Source organism: Apteryx mantelli, chromosome 2 (genome assembly GCF_036417845.1).
Source record: "Apteryx mantelli isolate bAptMan1 chromosome 2, bAptMan1.hap1, whole genome shotgun sequence".
Classification (NCBI taxonomy): domain Eukaryota; kingdom Metazoa; phylum Chordata; class Aves; order Apterygiformes; family Apterygidae; genus Apteryx; species Apteryx mantelli.
In genome coordinates, this window is record NC_089979.1 from 74,892,727 (window position 1) to 74,910,083 (window position 17,357).

The window sequence follows — 17,357 nt, forward strand, 5'->3', positions numbered from 1 at the left end:
ACATTTTGCGTCTTGTAGGTCTCAGCATCATCTGTTTAAGGTAAATTTTACCAATTGTTTAGAAATTCTGATCTGTTAAACAGTAAAAGTGAGTAAGAAGATTTTATTAAGAAAGCTTTCTTCTGAAACTGTAGATAATGCAGGCAGAGAATTCTAACTTGTTACCAAAAACTAGTAAACAGATGCTTTTCAGTTAGCACTGTTAAAACTAGAGTTTCTTCTGGAGTTAACACATTAACTGTTGTTGTTCTAAAGGAGGCAGGTGTTTAACCTGGTAAAACTTCAGTAAATGTTCTAAGACACTTTGTAATGCATCTCTAAGTGTTATATTTCAGCACTGACAAGGAGTTAGTAGAATGATAACTTTTTTAAAAACATTTTTCTATAGAAAATTTTTAAATTAATCTGCTGCTCACTGTTTTCTTTTGAGTTACTATGCTACCTAAAGGGCTAGGTTTCAGGGATGCCTTTAAACTTGTTAAAAAAAATTATTGAATGTCACTGATCTGGCCTCTGAATGACATAGACTGAAATAGCTTGTGCATATGGATCTAGGGAATGCATTTGTGTTTAAGGAACAGGCCTGAAATTAGGGAGAACAAGGCTAACACCTCATCTTATTTACACAGACATCCTCTGTGCCTTGATCAGATTATATAAACTCTTTAACTATTTCTGCATTTATAAGATGAAAAGGGAAGGAGTGTAAGGGTGATTCCATACTTACTCTATGGGTGTCGAAGGTAAATTTCTTAATATTTGTAATGTGTTTTGAAGCTTTTTAGTTGCACAGTATTGTACATTGTGCAAGACTTTTTTTTCTTGATGTTTGACTTCAGTCTGTTAGTGACTGAGATAGAAGCAATCAGTCTGTATTTGCTAATTTGAATAACTGTGTTTTGTGTATGAAGCTCCATGTAGGGAACACACAGAGACAAAAAAAAGCACTGAATCATACTGCAGGTGCTATTTTTGGAAGATCAAGTAGGCTTAAGAGTGGAGGAGGAGGAGGAGTTGCGGGGATTTTTCCAAATTCTGTCTACAAAACAAATTCTACCCACGTTAATCATCCAAATGAGTTGCTGGAGTTATTTGCATGTCATTGTATTGTAGCTTGGCTAGAATAGATTGCTTGAGTTGTTTCTAATGTAGTAGGACTTCCCTGAGAGATTGATAAATCACTCATATTAGTAGTGTTCTCATTTAAATTATTTACACTGATCACAAGTTCTCAGTGAAGAAGCAGTTGACTCTTAGTATGTACTGAAATTACACTTGTACTCAAAAGCAGGATAAAATGCCCACTTTTGAGCTCGGTGCTCTAGGTGTGACACCTAACATCTGCTGCTGCCCAAGGCAGTCTGGATGCCTCTACAGTACATTGCACTGCACTAAACAGACTGATCATATTTAGGCTTTCTGCCAACTCACCTCTTCATTTGCTGTTTTTTGGCTCCTTCATTGGCTGCTTTTTTGTTTTAAGGTCACCTTTTTGTTTAAGGAATAGTTTTATGATCCATTTTGTAAAAAGTAGCGAAGTCTTTATTTTGGAGGAATCGATTGAAATTCAGGCCTTCTTTTCACTTTTGGCGTATAACACCATGTGTGGAGAAACCGTTGCCTATTTGATACTGACTGAAGAGTTGTGGGAAAAAGGTCTTTCTCAAGCCTATAAGCTTATATGTTGGAAAAAGTTTAGTCTAGAATGTGGTCATGTATCTATACTGATAAATGGGGTCGTTTTCCGTTAAAATAAATATCTAGTAGTAGCTTGGAAGACAAATGAAACTGTGGAACGCAAAGAAAAATCCAACGCACATTTAAAGATGTTTATGGCACTGTACCCAGAGCTGGAGAAGTCCGTAACTGGACTATTGTATTTTATTCTGATCAACAAGGAGAGCAAGCAGCTAAGGTGCAGAAAAGATCAGTCTCTTTCTGGATTGGTAGAAGTATGAGATGTTAAATGACTGCAGATGTGGTAACTGTGGGCTTAAGAAAGTTAACATTGAAATGAAAAAAAGAAATGAAATTATTAATATACACTACGGATAATGCATTTTTTAAATTTAATTACCTGCTTTTCAAAAAGAAATATTTATCATTTTTAAAGATAGCTCTCTTTTTATAACCTTAAATATGCATAGGTGCCTTGATACATGGAAAATTTAATGAGCTGGAGAAGAAAAACCAAAGAGCAAAGTAATTGTTAATCCCTGTTGTCTAACCTGGGTAAAGAGCCAGAAAAATCAGCTGAAAATGAGGGGAGGAGTCAAAATGAAAATTATGATCTAATTGGACCCTTGTCACTGTTGCCAAGGTAAATCTTTAAAGTATATTGAATTCTTTGGTTCAAGATTCAATTGGCAAGATTGGCTCTTGTGCAGCCTAGGGCTTCCTCCGAGCGGATGGACTGCAGCCTTCCTAGCTGGCTCTGTGTGGTGCAGGGCAGTGCTGTGTCTGTGCGGCGCGATGCAGATCCTGGTTTGTTCCCAGTAGGGAATATAGCTGTGTTAGCCTTTAAGTCTTGCTTAAGTGTGTAGTAAAGAATCACCTAGGACCCAGGCTGCAGCCTATAGTGTATCTAGAACAAGGATTAAAGGTATTTAAAGAATGAATAGCATACTTCAAAATCCTCAGGTAAATAAGATGATATAGTACTGATGGTCACACAGTAGAAAGGGAATGTAAGGTTTATCGTAGTCACTTGATGGTTTAAAATAAAGTTTGTTCTTTCACATGCCTTTTCCTTTGTTTTGTGTCCTATGTTCAGTACACCTGTGCCAGGCTGGAAGGCTTCTGTTAATGTGCACATTCTGAAATACAGATTATTTTGTCAGCGCTTTTTTTTATATATAAAAATGTTAGTTCAAGTGTTCAGCTAGTACATTTTTTGAACCCTGTTTAAAACATGTCTTCTGGGTAACCTCAAAGTTGCTCTTAGTTTTACAGATAGCAACAGACTTTCATTAGCTGTTTAGCTGACCCTAGCTCTCTTCAGCTGCAAACTTTATGTGTTGTGAAGCATTCTGTTTGGCTAGGGTGATGTGGCAGGGTTCCTGGTCACGTATAGATTACGAGTGGGACACCAGGTATTGGGTTCAGTGCTGGACAGAAAAAAAAAGTCTTTTTTTGGTACAGAAAACAGCATCCTGGTCTGGAAGTCTTTGTAAAACTTATCAGTAGTCCAGCAGTAGTTAGTTGTGCCTCAGCTGTCTAGCCACTTGAGAATGTATTTATTGAAAATACTCAATTTCTTAAAAACAGAAGAAAACAGAAAAGCTTACCCATTCAATTAATTCGGTAATGGAAAGTGCTAATGGAGAATAAAAAGAGCAGCTTGGCATATTTGCAGTTTACATTAGGGGAAGAAGCATGATAGGAGAAATATTTCTTTACTGAACAGGTGTGCTGTATTACCTGGTTTGATAAACAACCAGCCTTTCTCTGTGGAGCTAGGAGGTCAGTTCTTTAAAGAACTTTTGCAGGGTGAACCAGGTTGTAGTATTTTCATTAAATATGTACAAAGTAATTTGTTACAAACAGAGTACCTCAGAAAATCAATGAGAAAAAAAGCCGTGTTGAAATAAAGTCGACCCTCTACATTTTGCATCTTAATACTGCTGATAAGAGACCAGTGGGACTGTTCTGAAAGACATTTGCAATCGGAAAAGTTAATACTTCCAGCATGCGCTTATCTGTGTGTTATGTATACTTGGTAAATGTGTGGAAGGTCTTCTGAGGTGGGAACTGCAACTGTGGCTTTAAGATTTCAAACAAATGCCATCTGGAAATTCTGGAAGATCTGGAAGATAACTTTTGGGTTTGATTTTTAGTTGTGGTTGGGGGAGCAGGCAAGAGGAAAGTGCTTGCTTGGAATCTTAAGTAAGACATGTGACAGAAAAGTTCGTGGTTACTATATATGATATGAAATTTGGAGAACTGGCAAATGATAACTGAAGAATATTTTGTGTGCTGACGAAAGGGCTAGAAAGAAAAAAGAGAAAGAAAGATTCTCCTTCTCCGTTTTTTTTCATCTGTGTGGGTTCCCCCCTGCCCTCCATCAAACAAAGCCTATTATCTAGAAACAAACAGCTGAACTTAATGTCCCCAGAGGAAGAGGTACCTTCCTTCTGCACTGATGTCTCAGGGCATTTCTGAGCTCATATTTATGAAAGGGATTCTTTCCCAATATTTGCTGAGGTCCCTTCATGCCCAGTGACTCAAGAGATCATTAAAGTAACAAAGGCTTAATTTCAGTAACCAAGGGCATAAGAATGGGTTTCTATGACATAGGGCTGTGAAAGAAAATAAGAATAGAAATTTGCTGACTTTTTTCCAGTCAAGGTGCTGGATGACTTTTGTAATTGGCTGTGAGAGAGATCCTTATTGCCTAGATTGGTCTTATATTTTTGGGGAAGGTTATTCATATGTATTGCAATTTTGAGTGTGTGCTCCAGATTTACAACTTGGATGCTATCAGATCTTGCTCTAGAATATAAAGTGGGAAGTGGGGGATCAAGTGAAGGAGGCAGAGCTGTTTTGGAAATAATGCACAGGGCAAAGCATTAGTGGGGAAATCTGTAGATGGGCACAGAGGCTAGAGTACAGCAGATGGAAATAGAGAAATTTGAAGTATGTCAAATGTGCAAGAGTTACAAATAAAGGAAAATTGGAGACAGTGAGAAGAAAGACTCCCAGAGAACTTGAGAACAGAACAAGAAGTGGAGAAAAATGCCGCAGGAGAAACTTATATAATTACAGGGAAATATCTTCTTGTGGACTGAGTTACACAGATTGATGTAGAAGATTTAAAAGGATGTCATACAAATTATGCTTTGTGCTTTTTCACCAAGCAATGCTGAGTGAATCTGGTAGTAGTTTCAGTGCAAAGAGGAAGAATGTGCTGAAGAAGGCAACGAAGGGTTGTTATTTTAGGGCTTCACTGTCCATGTTTCTTCTACTTCAGTGCTCTGTGTGTGTTTTGATTTTTAAGTAGATGTGGTTGCAGAGGAGGAGAGTTGGAAGAAAACAAAGTTTTGGGAAAAAAAATGAAAGAAAAAAATTAAAACACTGAGTTAAAACCAAATCGGTTGTTTAATTTTCAACTGATAGTGTTACTACAGTCGTCTTAACAAGAAGTTCTCCTGACTTATGTTTTCTTCTGTAGGTATATTGATGATTCAGATTTTTGCCTTTTTACACTCTTAGTATTGCATAATGCAGTCAATTCATGTTTTCCAGAGCTTTCCAATTAAGTGTTCAGAAGTTTCCATGACCTTTAGGTTTCTTTATAGTCTATGTTGTTTTGCAGAGAGTATGATAGACTTTGTGGTTTACTTCCAGTGTAGCTTTTCTTTCATGGAAAAGATGTCACAATGCAAAAAGGCCGTGGTTTTGAGTTGTGTTTTTGAGCAGTTAGTATAAGGCTGATTTGACATAACTTTTTTTTAAATGTTCTAACATATAGGAAACTGAGCAAGTGTGGCTCATTATCAAAAAATGGTGAGCAGCAGCATATTGTCATTTAAAAAGTGTCATTAGACTGAATATATAGGAAAAAACAAGTTGTAAAAAGATGATCTACTTAGAGAAAATAAGTCTGTTGCAGAGTATAGAAAAGGGCACCCATACTTCATATTCACTACCATAATTGATGTTATGGTTCTTACTTCAATGTTGGGCGTCACAATATGTGCAACATACTAGAAGAACCTTCTGTAAAGGTCAGATTGCCCTCTTCGGTAAGGTCTGTCAGGGTTCCCAAAAGGCAAGCCTCCTCTGTCCTTGGCTGAAATTTTAACTAATGGAGTTTTCTGAGGAAGATGGGTATCAAACTGCTGAATGAATTAACCGCAGCTTCACTGTGATCTTAGAGGGTGGTGGCTGGAATCCAAGAGGTGGAGACCTTCCTAGAAGAATTGCACAGGCAATGTATTGAGAAGCATCGGCTATGTGTCAGAGCTATTTTATTCTTTGTTTGGGCAAACTCTGAATAGCTACCCTTGTCATATCAGAACTCTGCTTAAAATATATATGGCCAAGCCCTCCAAAAAACCCCCAAAACTAAATAAATAAACCCTGCCTGCACTGTTGCTTTATCTTTAGTAACTATGGCTCCTTGAGGTGCCTTGTGTATACATCCAAGGCTGATCTGATGTTTTGTTCCATGTTCATTTCGGCATGTCCATCAAGGCCTTGCATTTAGCATAAGTGGCATCAGATGTTCAGAAAGCAAAAGCTGATCCCTAACTAGTCCCTCCCTCCCCAGTCTTTTGAACTAATGTATTTTCCTGCGGCCTGCTACAAACATATTCTGCTCATAAGTTCAATTTTTTAAACTGAAATTTATGTGAAAAGATGCAATGGATCATAGTAAATCAATGCCAGTGCATGTAATACCTTTCACAGGTATGTACAGTGCAGTGGAGAACTAAGAAAATCTTTTTGAAGAGATATGATGTGAAGTGTCTTATGAATAAATAGGTGCAGTTCATAAATGAATATTAAATATAAAAGTAAATCAAAGCTAGTATATAAATACAACCATATAAGAGAGATTAAGAGTTAAGGAGAAAAGAGAGAGATTAAATACAGGAACAGAGCAACTAAGAGTGACTTCACTGTAAAGAGAGGGCAACCCACTGTAACAATTTTATTTTGCTTATATTATTTTTAGATATGTAGATTAATGAGACTTTTTACCTAAACTGCTCAGAAGATGTTATTCTGCATTAATGGAGTCTGAAACCTATGAAAGAGTAGAGTTGGATGTATTTGGAAATTTTTTTGTTTGCGTAAAATGTGTGCAGGTGTTGCAATTGTCCCTTAGGCTCCAAAACAAGGAGTTAAAAGGTTAATAGCCCCAAATCCAAATGACCTGAAATGGTTCCTATTGTGTTAGTGTGTAAGGTCTTTCTAAACCTAAAAGTGTACCTTCTTCCAATACGGTTTTGAAGGGTTCTTACTCCAGCTTGAGGGGAAAAGTACTGACATAGTGAGGCTGTCACTTCCTTTTTAACATAGGCTTCACACATGAAGACTATGGTAAGGAGAGGAATAGAAACCAAGTCCAAAATTAGTATTCTACCCATTAAGAAATCTTTCCTCAGAATAAAGAGATCTCCATGCCTTGAAAACTGTCACGGTATCTGTGATGTATTACTTCTACTGAACACTTCTGTTTTCTCTTAAGTACAGTCACAGCCTCCTGGCAGTATACTTACCATGTCACCCTCTTGTTGCAAAGTACCCCGGTGATTCTCAAGTGGGTGTATTATGGATGTGGAGCTGAGTTTATAAATGTTTTATATGTTTATGAAAATAATATGAAATACAAAGTTTTGGCAGTATTATTAGAAAACTGTGTTTTGAAAATGTATTTGATTTCAAACTTGGTGGTTTTGATTAGGGCCAAGAGTTCATCCTTTTTCTGATTTCGAAACTGTATCTTCCCTTGCCTTTCAATACGTCATTCCTAGTCAGATTTTCACTGATGTTTACCTTTCTAACAGTGATAGCATGTTCATTAGCCTGAACATACCTAATTGTTTTCCTGCAGTCTGGGTTTGAGGAGAAATTCTTTGGCTTGTTCCATTTTTGTTTTGACCTCAGTACAGAGTAAAACTGAACTTGTTCCTCTCTTTCAGCTTGTCAAGAGGCAGAGTCAGATCTTGGAACATTCTCTATAGGCTTAAAAACAACTGAAGGCCCAAATGTTGTTACTGACAATTCCTTTATCTGTAACCTTTGTCTGTCATAGAAGGGACCAGTGCTTGATCCAACAAGCTAGTGGTGGAATTTTGATCAACAAAGATTAGAAAACTTACAAACATTTTCTTTTAACATAAATGTCCTTCAGTTCCTATTTCACGTGTTATTTGCATTTTTGCTGCTTCCTTGGTTAAGTGATTGGTAGTTAGCTGAAAAACATAGTTTCTTTGGAGACAATAATGGTGGAGACAAAAGGACAGATTTTTCATTTTTAGTGTTTAGAATTGTAAGTATTTGTGTGGGGGAAAAGGATATTTATTCATGAATATGTGGCTAAATTCATGATGAGTGCATATGTAAACTTGCTTAAGCCTTTGCAAGCTTTTTTCTGCTTTAGCAGGATGTCAGTTCAAATAAGGCATCCTAAAAATGATGTTTTCACTTTATTCATTGTTCCCTGGTTTATATTATTTCAAATACCTCATTCAATGCTTTAATACTCAGGATGTCCTGAATAGTACCAATAACAACACAAGCTTTCTTATCCAACTGATATAAGCTCTTCTGATGAATGCTAGAGCACTTGAGTATGAGATGGATTGTCTTCATTCTGCTAAATTCTTACTTCACAAGAAAAACAGTGATCTTGCTTATTCTCTACCATAGTCATGTTTTATAGGATTAGAGTTTATAGGAGTGCTTCTGCAGATAATTTGGGGACCTGTATCTGTTAATATATTCAGATATGACAAGATTTTGAATCTACAGAAAGGCTTGGTTCTAGATGCAAATTATATGCTTATCTGAGTAGAGGCAGATATTCACTGTGAATATCTTTTTTCTGAAAGTTGCTCTGATTATAACGTAATTAAGATATAATTAGAATGAAAATGGGCATAATTCTTTCCAAATGTGCTACTTTGACTTCTCTCTTTAGTAGATATTCATGCTTTATAAATTCTGGTTTGCTGCTTTTGTGGTAATATTTTGTGGTAGTAGGGCTGAGGCATTGATTCCATTTTGTTAGTGAAGTCAGCTTTTTTGACCACCTGTTTAATTTTTTAAAAAACACCTTTATGCATTTTTTGTGATCCTTCTGCCTTTGTGTAGGCCAGATCTTTCCAGGGAGTATGCATTTTTGGGAGTGGCGACCATTTTTCTGAAGTTTGCTTCTGTGAGATGTAACCTAGTGGATTCTCAGCCCATAAATGGGATACCAGTTCATTCCTCCTTTGCAAAAAATAGGTACTAATGGAAGTGTGCTCTTTTTTCTTCTTCTTCTTTTTTTTTTAATAAGTATACAACTTCCAAGAATGTAATTGTTTTATATGTTGAGTATAAAGTCATTCTTGTGAATAATCAGCTGGTTGATAAAGGCTAGGTTTGGTCTTTTTTATACGGTATAAACTATGAGTTCACAGTTTGAATAGTTCTTTAATATGGCTTGCTGTCTTTGTCTCCTAGAGAACTCTGCTGAAGCAGATCTATGGTTGCTGAACAGTTGTACAGTAAAAAATCCGGCTGAAGACCACTTCAGAAACTCAATTAAGTAAGTTGAAACATTTTTTTTTTACTAAAGAAAGACTTATTTATCAATGAATTTTGTTTTTTTCAGTGTAAATATATACTGTGGTACATTAGTTGTAGATTTTACCTTTAGTAAACAAACGTGGATATTTCTGCAATCATTTCTGTGGTGTGGTATACTCTGGTGAGAAAAGCATAGTTCTTATTAAGCAGTTGGCGTGCCCGGCAAGTTATTGAGGAGGGAGAAGCCAGGTATATAACCTCGCTGCTTGTAGTGCTGAAGTTACTAACAGCATCTGAGGGCTGTAACCTGGGGCAGAAACAATTTGCCCACAGTAGGTAGAACAATTTAAGTTTCCTTCTCCACTCTGCAGAGGGCTTCAGTTCCTGACTGCTAGAATTGCACTTTGATGAGACTAGCTTTTGGTTTTTTTTCTACTGTTCCACCACCCAAAAAACCTCTTTTTTCTCAGAACATTTCCAGTTAGTGTGTGTTGGCCAACAGATCTGATGACAAGATCTTTTCCATTTCAGTTGTGGCTATCTTTCTCCTTTACTAATATGCCAAAATTCATGTGGTATGGTGTGTGTCCTTTAACCAGCAGAGTGAAGTTGGTTAAGAAAGAGGGTCTAACTAAAAGCAAATGACCAAAAATATTTCCTTGAACTTTCATGTTTCTGTTGTTACTCCATTAATGAGCCTGATGTTATTTGTAGCCTTAGTTTTCTTTTTCTCCCTTTTTTTTTTCCTTGCTTTTCCTTATACTCTTTCTTTTCTGACAGACTGATGCTCTGATCGTTCTCCTTTTCTTTTCTTTGCTGAGAGTTACTCTTTTCCTATAGCATGCATTGTTTGTTCTCTACTCTGTTTTTGGTATTTCCCTATTATGGAGAAGGACAACTTGTGTTTTTGTTTCTGACTATTCTTCATTATGTTCATTAAATGCAGATGAGAGAATCATATCTGGATGCTCTTTCATGGAACTTGGCTGTTTAATTTTTCAGTTCCATCTCAGAAAAGAGCAACTACTTCTGTATTTGGTTTTTGCAATAAAGGGATGATGAAGTTATGAATTTATGTTGTTAAAAAACAAAACTTTTCCTAAACACCCCTTAATTTATTAAAGCAGGAAACCGAAAGTGTGAAGTTTGGATGATACAAAGCTAATTGCCATTGTGTCCTATCACAATAGTTTGTTTGTAGCCATGGAGATTTTGTTTTTCCCAGTTGAGTAACAAATTGAACAACACTTAGCCTGTGGACTGTCAAAGCAAACATAGTTTAAGTGGAAAAATTAATACGCAGCCCAATAAGATTCTTTCAAATGAAAAATTCTTCAGGCTGAAAGTGTTGCATAGCATTATGAATATCATAATAACATGTGGGAGAATTATTTCAGTTTTGCGTATTCTTTAACCTCTGCAACAGATTCTCCTCCCTGATGTTCTTTTTGCATATGTTACTTTGACTGTAAAACCTACTAATTCAAACTAGTGGTAGTGAGTTCACACCAGTGGTTAAAGAATGACCGTCTCAGAAGCTGATTGCTCACTAATACTGCATGCCAAATAATATAGTAGAACTTAACAAGTCCTGTAGTTTCAATCTTTTTTGATTTGAGGTTCTTAAAAATACACACCCACACCCACACAAACCCTTTTCATTGGTGGTTCAGATGTTTATATAGCTAACACAAACCTATTGACAACATTATATTTGTGACTTTTTGTGTACTTTTTAGAGGTAGTCTGCTCCTCTCCAGCATTGACAAAATTAAAGTGGCTGAGCTGGGGTAAAGATATGGATGGCAAAGAGTTACATAAAGATCATTAGCTTTTGGATGTGAATTGAGAGCTTTTCTTGGGCAGATTTTATTCTCTGGTTAAACTTAAGGTTAGATTACAGATGGAGGTAGGCAATAGTAATAAATAATTCACAGTATAATTGAGTGAGTTGGTTCAGTGCATAGAGTTTAAAAAAAATAATATCCTTCAAAAAATGAAAGTTGATTCAAGAAAAGTGGAAAGTAAAGAATATAAAGTAAATCAGGTAGATATGAGTTGCATGATGGAAGTTACGAAGATTGAAATGACTGTGAAAAGCAAATAGTTGGACACAAAAAGAATCTCCTCTAACAAGTAAAAAGAAGTAAGGTAGAAGGAAGAAACTATCTTTAATAAAAGAGGGAGAAATGATGCAAAGAACACCATAGTGAAACACAGTTCCCATAGTGGGACTCAGTTATATTGCAATAACTCTGTTCCTCTGTTTTAATACTTTGCTAAATCATCACAGAATATCTGTTATTCCCAATTCTAGCTTACCTGAGTTTGCAAGTGCTTGTAACCTTATGGCTCAAGCTGAAAATACTTGTGATGAAAGATTTGCTTTTACCTATTTTAGGCAGAATCCTGAATTAGGATAGGAGAAGGAGGTGTTTGTCTGTTGTTTAAATGGCTGCAGTTTGTAGTTGTTATGAAATTAGAACATATGCTTCTTGGAAGCAAGTGTGTGGAGCGGCAAGGAGAGGGAGGGAGGCAAGGGAGCTAGTATGGATGTGTGATACTTGCTAGAATATTTATGCTGTTTATAAGCAATTGCTTATCTTACCACATGCTGTATATAGAAGTGATTATGTCCCTTCATACATCCTTATGATGTAACAGGATAATATATATAGTGTTACATGCACAGAATCATAGAATAGTTGAGGATGGCAGGGACCTCTGCTGATCGTCTAGTCCAAGCCCCCCGGCTCTAAGCACAGTCGACTAGAGCAGGTTGCTCAGGGCTGTGTCCAGTCAGGTTTCGAATATCTCCAAAGATGAGACTCCATAGCTTCTTTGGGCAACCTGTTACAGTGTGTGACCACCCTTGCAATAAAAAAAAAAGTGTTTTCTTATGGAATTTCCTGTCTTTCAGTTTGTGTCCGTTGTCTCTTTTCCTGTTACTGGGCACCACTGAAAAGAGTGCTAAAGTAGATGATTTCCTTAGCAGGGAAGGCATGCTATGAAAAATACTGCTCTACCCTTGCCTGCTCTTACAGTTTTTTCTTAAGTATCTGTGAATAGCTGCTGTTCCAGATAGGGTATCAGCTTATTGGTCTTAGGCCTTAGGCATTTTAATTGGCTTGCCTAAATTCAGTTAAGGCAAAAAACAGATTTTCTAGAGTCCCAAACATAAGAAAAGTTTGATGATTTCAGTAACAGTCTGAGATATACATATGATTTTCAAGATTAGGTGTGCACAATTTTTTTGTTCGTGAATTAAGCGATTCTCACGAAACAATCTGTTACACATTGTCTGGCAGTTTGCATTTTTGTGTTGTGTTATTTTTAAAATGAAGATGGACAACAGTTCTGTCCTAAGTGTAATATATGGGGAAAGAATGTTATCTTTTTGGTAAAGCTTTGATTTGTCTCACAGGGTGTCCATGCTAGCAGAAGAATACTAGAATTTTAAGTTGCAGTTCAAAAAAAGTTGTACAAATTGTCAACTAATCTTATGTGTTAGTATATTTCCTATACTATTTATATATAAAGTGTCCCTGAAAGTGCATAATTCAAGGTGTCATGTTGATCAGAATGAGTATGAGGTTTTTAAAGCCTGCAGTGACATTGTACCTTAAAGACAGCATGTGCTTTGTATGTTTTAAGTGCATTCAGGTAGGTTTGATTAACTTCACCTTACTTGCTGTCAGGCAGCACTGGAAAGGCTGTGGTAGGAGAATGAATGCCAAAAGTCTTTGTAACAGCTGTCAAAGACTTGCACTTATTTTTAAGTTTTCTGGAGGAAAAAAAAGTGACTTTTTTTTTTTCATTCTGTTTATCCTGGAGATATGACTAGACATTACGCTCTGAATAAATCTTTACGTGCCATTCTAAAAGCTGTCAAACATCTCAGAAAATATATGCAGAATTTCTGCCTGCTACCACAACTGGTGCTGTTGTTTTTATCCTGTAGCTCAGTTAATCAGAAATGAAAGATATTTTATGGAATGGGATATGTTTTCTCTTTCACATTATTACTTTTAATGGTGGCACATACTTTCTTCCATCAGTTGCTGGTCAGATACAATACAGCATGATTCCTGCCTGGATTAGTTTACTGAATAAACATAAGATAGATGATCGTGTTCCTTGTAAAAAAAGAAATCTGTAATAAAGCTTGGCTGCATATGTTTTGGATGATTGCATTCCTGGAATAAAGGCAGCAAAGAGTTTGGGATACTTTCACTAGTTGAGAGAGTTCATCCTTGTAGGATAGCCTTGCCTTGAAAATGCCTTATCCTGTTTAGACTGTTTTATGTTCTGAATTAGCTTTATGGTTGAGATAGACATGTCTAGGATATTACTCTGTTTTGAAGTACTATAGGACAGCACGCAATAACACTGAATTGACTTTAAAAATGTCTTAAATATTTGCTTTTAACATTTTATGAAGTAAACTTAATTTGCCTTAGAATTTAGAGTTAAATAAATACTTAAAGGTAGCCTACAAACTATATTTAAAAAGTAATCATCCTTTTTTTGCTATTAATGTTTGGGTTTGATATCTTTACTCATGACCTGATCTCCTGTCGGTATAACAGACTTATATGAGCAAAGTGCATATGTATATAGGTGTTTTGTAAGTAAACAGTATAAGTAAATACTAAAGAACTATAAGTAAAATTTCATTAATATAATTTCTAGATAGTCTTTACTGTATTTCTTTTCTTTGGGCCATTGGGCAGTTCTGTGATGACTTGGATGCCCAAAGCATTCTTACAAATGTTTTGTCTGTTGAATTAGTCTTGGAAAATTCAGAGCTTAACTTCAGTGTTGGCCTCACTAAAGTAATAAAAAGGGTTGGTCCACCACTGATTTGCAGGCTGTGTCTCTCCTTAGTCCATTTTTTTCTAAGGGCAAAAGGTTGTCAAGTAACATTTTCAGCTATAATTTATTGTAGTCAAGAGCAGCTTTCTTAAAATTTGGCTGTTAGCATCAGCAAGAGTAAACACTCAGGAAGTAAGTTATTAACTTTTATAAACCACAGTAAATCTGTTAAGGCTGTTTGAAGAGAATTAAGCAGTGTTCATTACTTCACTGAGAGCATGTTCTGAAGGAGTTCGCTTCCTTTAAAATAAATAAGTAAATAAAGTTACTTTGTTCTTTGGTCCCAGAAGTTCCTCTTGCTTCATGGATCTGTTGGGGATCTTGCACTTTTTCTTGAATGTTGGTCTTAGACATCTAACCCACTTCTCCTAACAGCCTCTGAAAAAAATTTCAAACAGTTTGCTCTATGTTTCTGACTAGGCACCTTGCTTGATTCTTTTCTTTGTATTGTTATAAGTTACTGGTGCGTTTAGAGACTTTGGCTTTTCCTAAGGAGTTTTCATACTGATTAAAGTATTATGCATAGGAATGCACGATCTGTCTTAGTCAAATAGCTAAAATTATGTCACTCGAAGTATGGTGTGCTTATGCTGTTGAGGAGGTGTTCACGGCTTGTCTCTTACAGAAATAAGTTTGTCCAGTATAGCTGTCATTGTGTTACTGTATATAACAGCTATAATTAATACGTAACATATTCTGTTACATGTATGTTATTGCACTCACTTTAAGGCATGCTGCAGTCTGTATTCAACCCTTTTCTTTCTAATAGGTATGAGTTGTGACAGAAATTTAAAGGCTTTTAGGAGTGAAATAGCCCTGTGATGCTTCCAGTTCTGTGTTTGCTTCAGTTTTCACAAATTCATGAGTAGATGCTATGGAGAGTCTCACTTTTATGCTAGAAGGAGCATCAAATACTGCAGAATTTATTGAAGTGGCAACTTAGCAGGGTTTTGGTCTTAAACCTCATCCCAGATGGGATTACAGAGCTCTGGGAATGGTGGTCAGAGGTTTGGGGGTCTGGGCTGTTTTCTCCTCGATCCTGCCAGTGAGGGGGAAAGATGTGAGGAGGAGTAGACAGATACTGCAAGTAAACAACTGGCTGTGCAGCTGGTGTCGGCAACAGGGTTTTGGTTTCTATGACCATGGGACCCTGTTTGAAGATTGACAACTGATTGGGAGAGATGGGATCCACCTCACTAAATGGGGCATGTGCGTCTTTATCAACAGGCTGGCCAACCTGGTAAGGAGGGCTTTAAACTAGGAAAGACGGGGGAGGGGGAGAGTTGTAGAGACCATGCAGTCAGCAAAACAGGGCTCAAGTGGGGATATCTCCAGCAGTTGCATGCAGCTAAGAAGGTACCTACAAGACAAGACTGTGGGGAAATCTCTTGCACCCCTCCTGGGAAATCAGCATGCTGGGATACCTCTCTGAAGTGCTTGTACACAAATGCACGCAGCATGGGGAAGAAGAAGGAAGAATTAGAGATCTGGGTGCAGTTGCAGGGCCGTGATCTCATTGTGATTACAGAGACATGGTGGGATAGCTCGCATGACTGTAATGCTGCCATGGATGGCTACATGTTCTTTAGGAAGAACAGGCCAGGAAGGTGAGGTGGGGGAGCTGCCCTTTATGTGAGAGAGCAACTGGAATGTATCAAGCGCTGCCTAGAGGTGGCTGATAAGTGGGTCAAGAGCTTATGGGTAAGGATTAAATGGTACACTAACATGGCTGACACTGTTGTGGGCGTTTGCAACAGGCCACCTAATCAGCAAGAGGAAGTAGATGAGGCCTTCTACAGACAGCTGGAAGTAGCCTTACAATCACAGGCCCTGGTTCTCATGGAGGACTTGAACTACCCTGATGTCTGCTGGAGGAAGGCACAACAAGGCACAAACAATCCAGGAAGCTCCTGGAGAGCATTGATGATAACTTCCTGACTCAGGTGATAGAGGAGCCAACGAGGAGAGGTGTGCTGCTGGACCTTGTACTAACAAGCAAGGAAGGCCTGGTTGGGGATGCGAAGGTTGGGGGCAGCCTTGGCTGCAGTGACCATGAGATGGTGGCGTTCAGGATCCTGTGAGGAGGGAACAGAGCAAAAAGCAGGATTGCAACCCTGGACTTCACGAAAGCAAACTTTGGCTTCTTGAGCCATATATTCAAGGATCACCTCCTCCAAGCTCAAGAGTGGTGCATCCCAATGAGCAAGAAGTTGAGCAAAGGGGGCAGGAGACTTGCATGGATGAACAAGGAGCTCCTGGCAAAACTCAAACAGAAGGAGGAGGTGTACAGAAGGTGGAAGCAGGGACAGGCCACTTGGGAGGAATATACAGACATCGTCCGAGTATGCAGGGATGCGATGAGGAAGTCCAAGGCCCATTTGGAGTCTAATCCGGCAAGGGATGTCAAGGACAGCAAGAAGGGCTTCTCTCAATACATCAGCAACAAAAGGAAGACTAGGGAAGATGTCTGCTACTCAATGGGCGGGCACCCTGATGCTGAAGGATACAGAGAAGGCAGAGATACTGAATGCCTTCAGTCTTTACTGCTAAGACCAGCCCTCAGGAATCCCAGACCCTGGAGGCCAGGGAGAAAGTCTGCAGGAAGGAAGTTTATCCCTTGGTCGAGAAGGGTTAGAGATCATTAGGCAAACTTGACATCCCCAAGTCCGTGGGCCCTGATGGGATGCACCCACGAGTGCTGAGGGAGCTGGCAGACGTCATTGCTAGGCCACTCTCAATTATCTTTGAAAGGACATGGTGATCAGGAGAGGTGCCTGAGGACTGGAATAAAGCTGATGTCACTCCAGTCTTCAAAAAGGGCAAGAAGGAGGACCCAGGAAACTACAGGCTAGGCAGCCTCACCTTGATCCCCACCTGGAAAGGTGATGGAGCAGCTCATCCTGGAGGCCATCTCCATGCATGTGAAGGATAAGGAGATGATCAGTAGTCAGCATGGCTTCACCAAGGGGAAATCATGCCTAACCAATCTGATAGCCTTCTCTGATGGAATGACTGGCTGGGTAGCTGAGGGGAGAGCAATGGATGTTGTCTCCCTTGACTTCAGCAAGGCTTTTGACACTGTTTCCCATAGCATCCTCATAGACAAGCTCAGGAAGTGTGGGTTAGATGAGTGGACAGTGAGGTGGATTGAGAACTGGCTGAATGGCAGAGCTCAGAGGGTTGTGATCAGCAGTGCAGAGTCTAGTTGGAGGCCTGTAGCTAACAGTGTCCCCCCAGGA

At 38.2% G+C, this 17,357-nt stretch overlaps 1 protein-coding gene across 5 annotated transcripts in view; it reads left to right on the plus strand.

Annotated features, from left to right (window-relative positions):
* CDKAL1 (CDK5 regulatory subunit associated protein 1 like 1) overlaps nucleotides 1–17,357 on the plus strand; it is a 447,236-nt gene that overhangs the window by 76,103 nt on the left and 353,776 nt on the right. For all 5 annotated transcript variants that reach the window (XM_067290903.1, XM_067290904.1, XM_067290905.1 and 2 more), the window contains exon 5: nucleotides 9,178–9,262. In XM_067290903.1, the coding sequence (XP_067147004.1) occupies nucleotides 9,178–9,262 (85 nt within the window). The remainder of the gene's footprint in view (nucleotides 1–9,177; nucleotides 9,263–17,357) is intronic.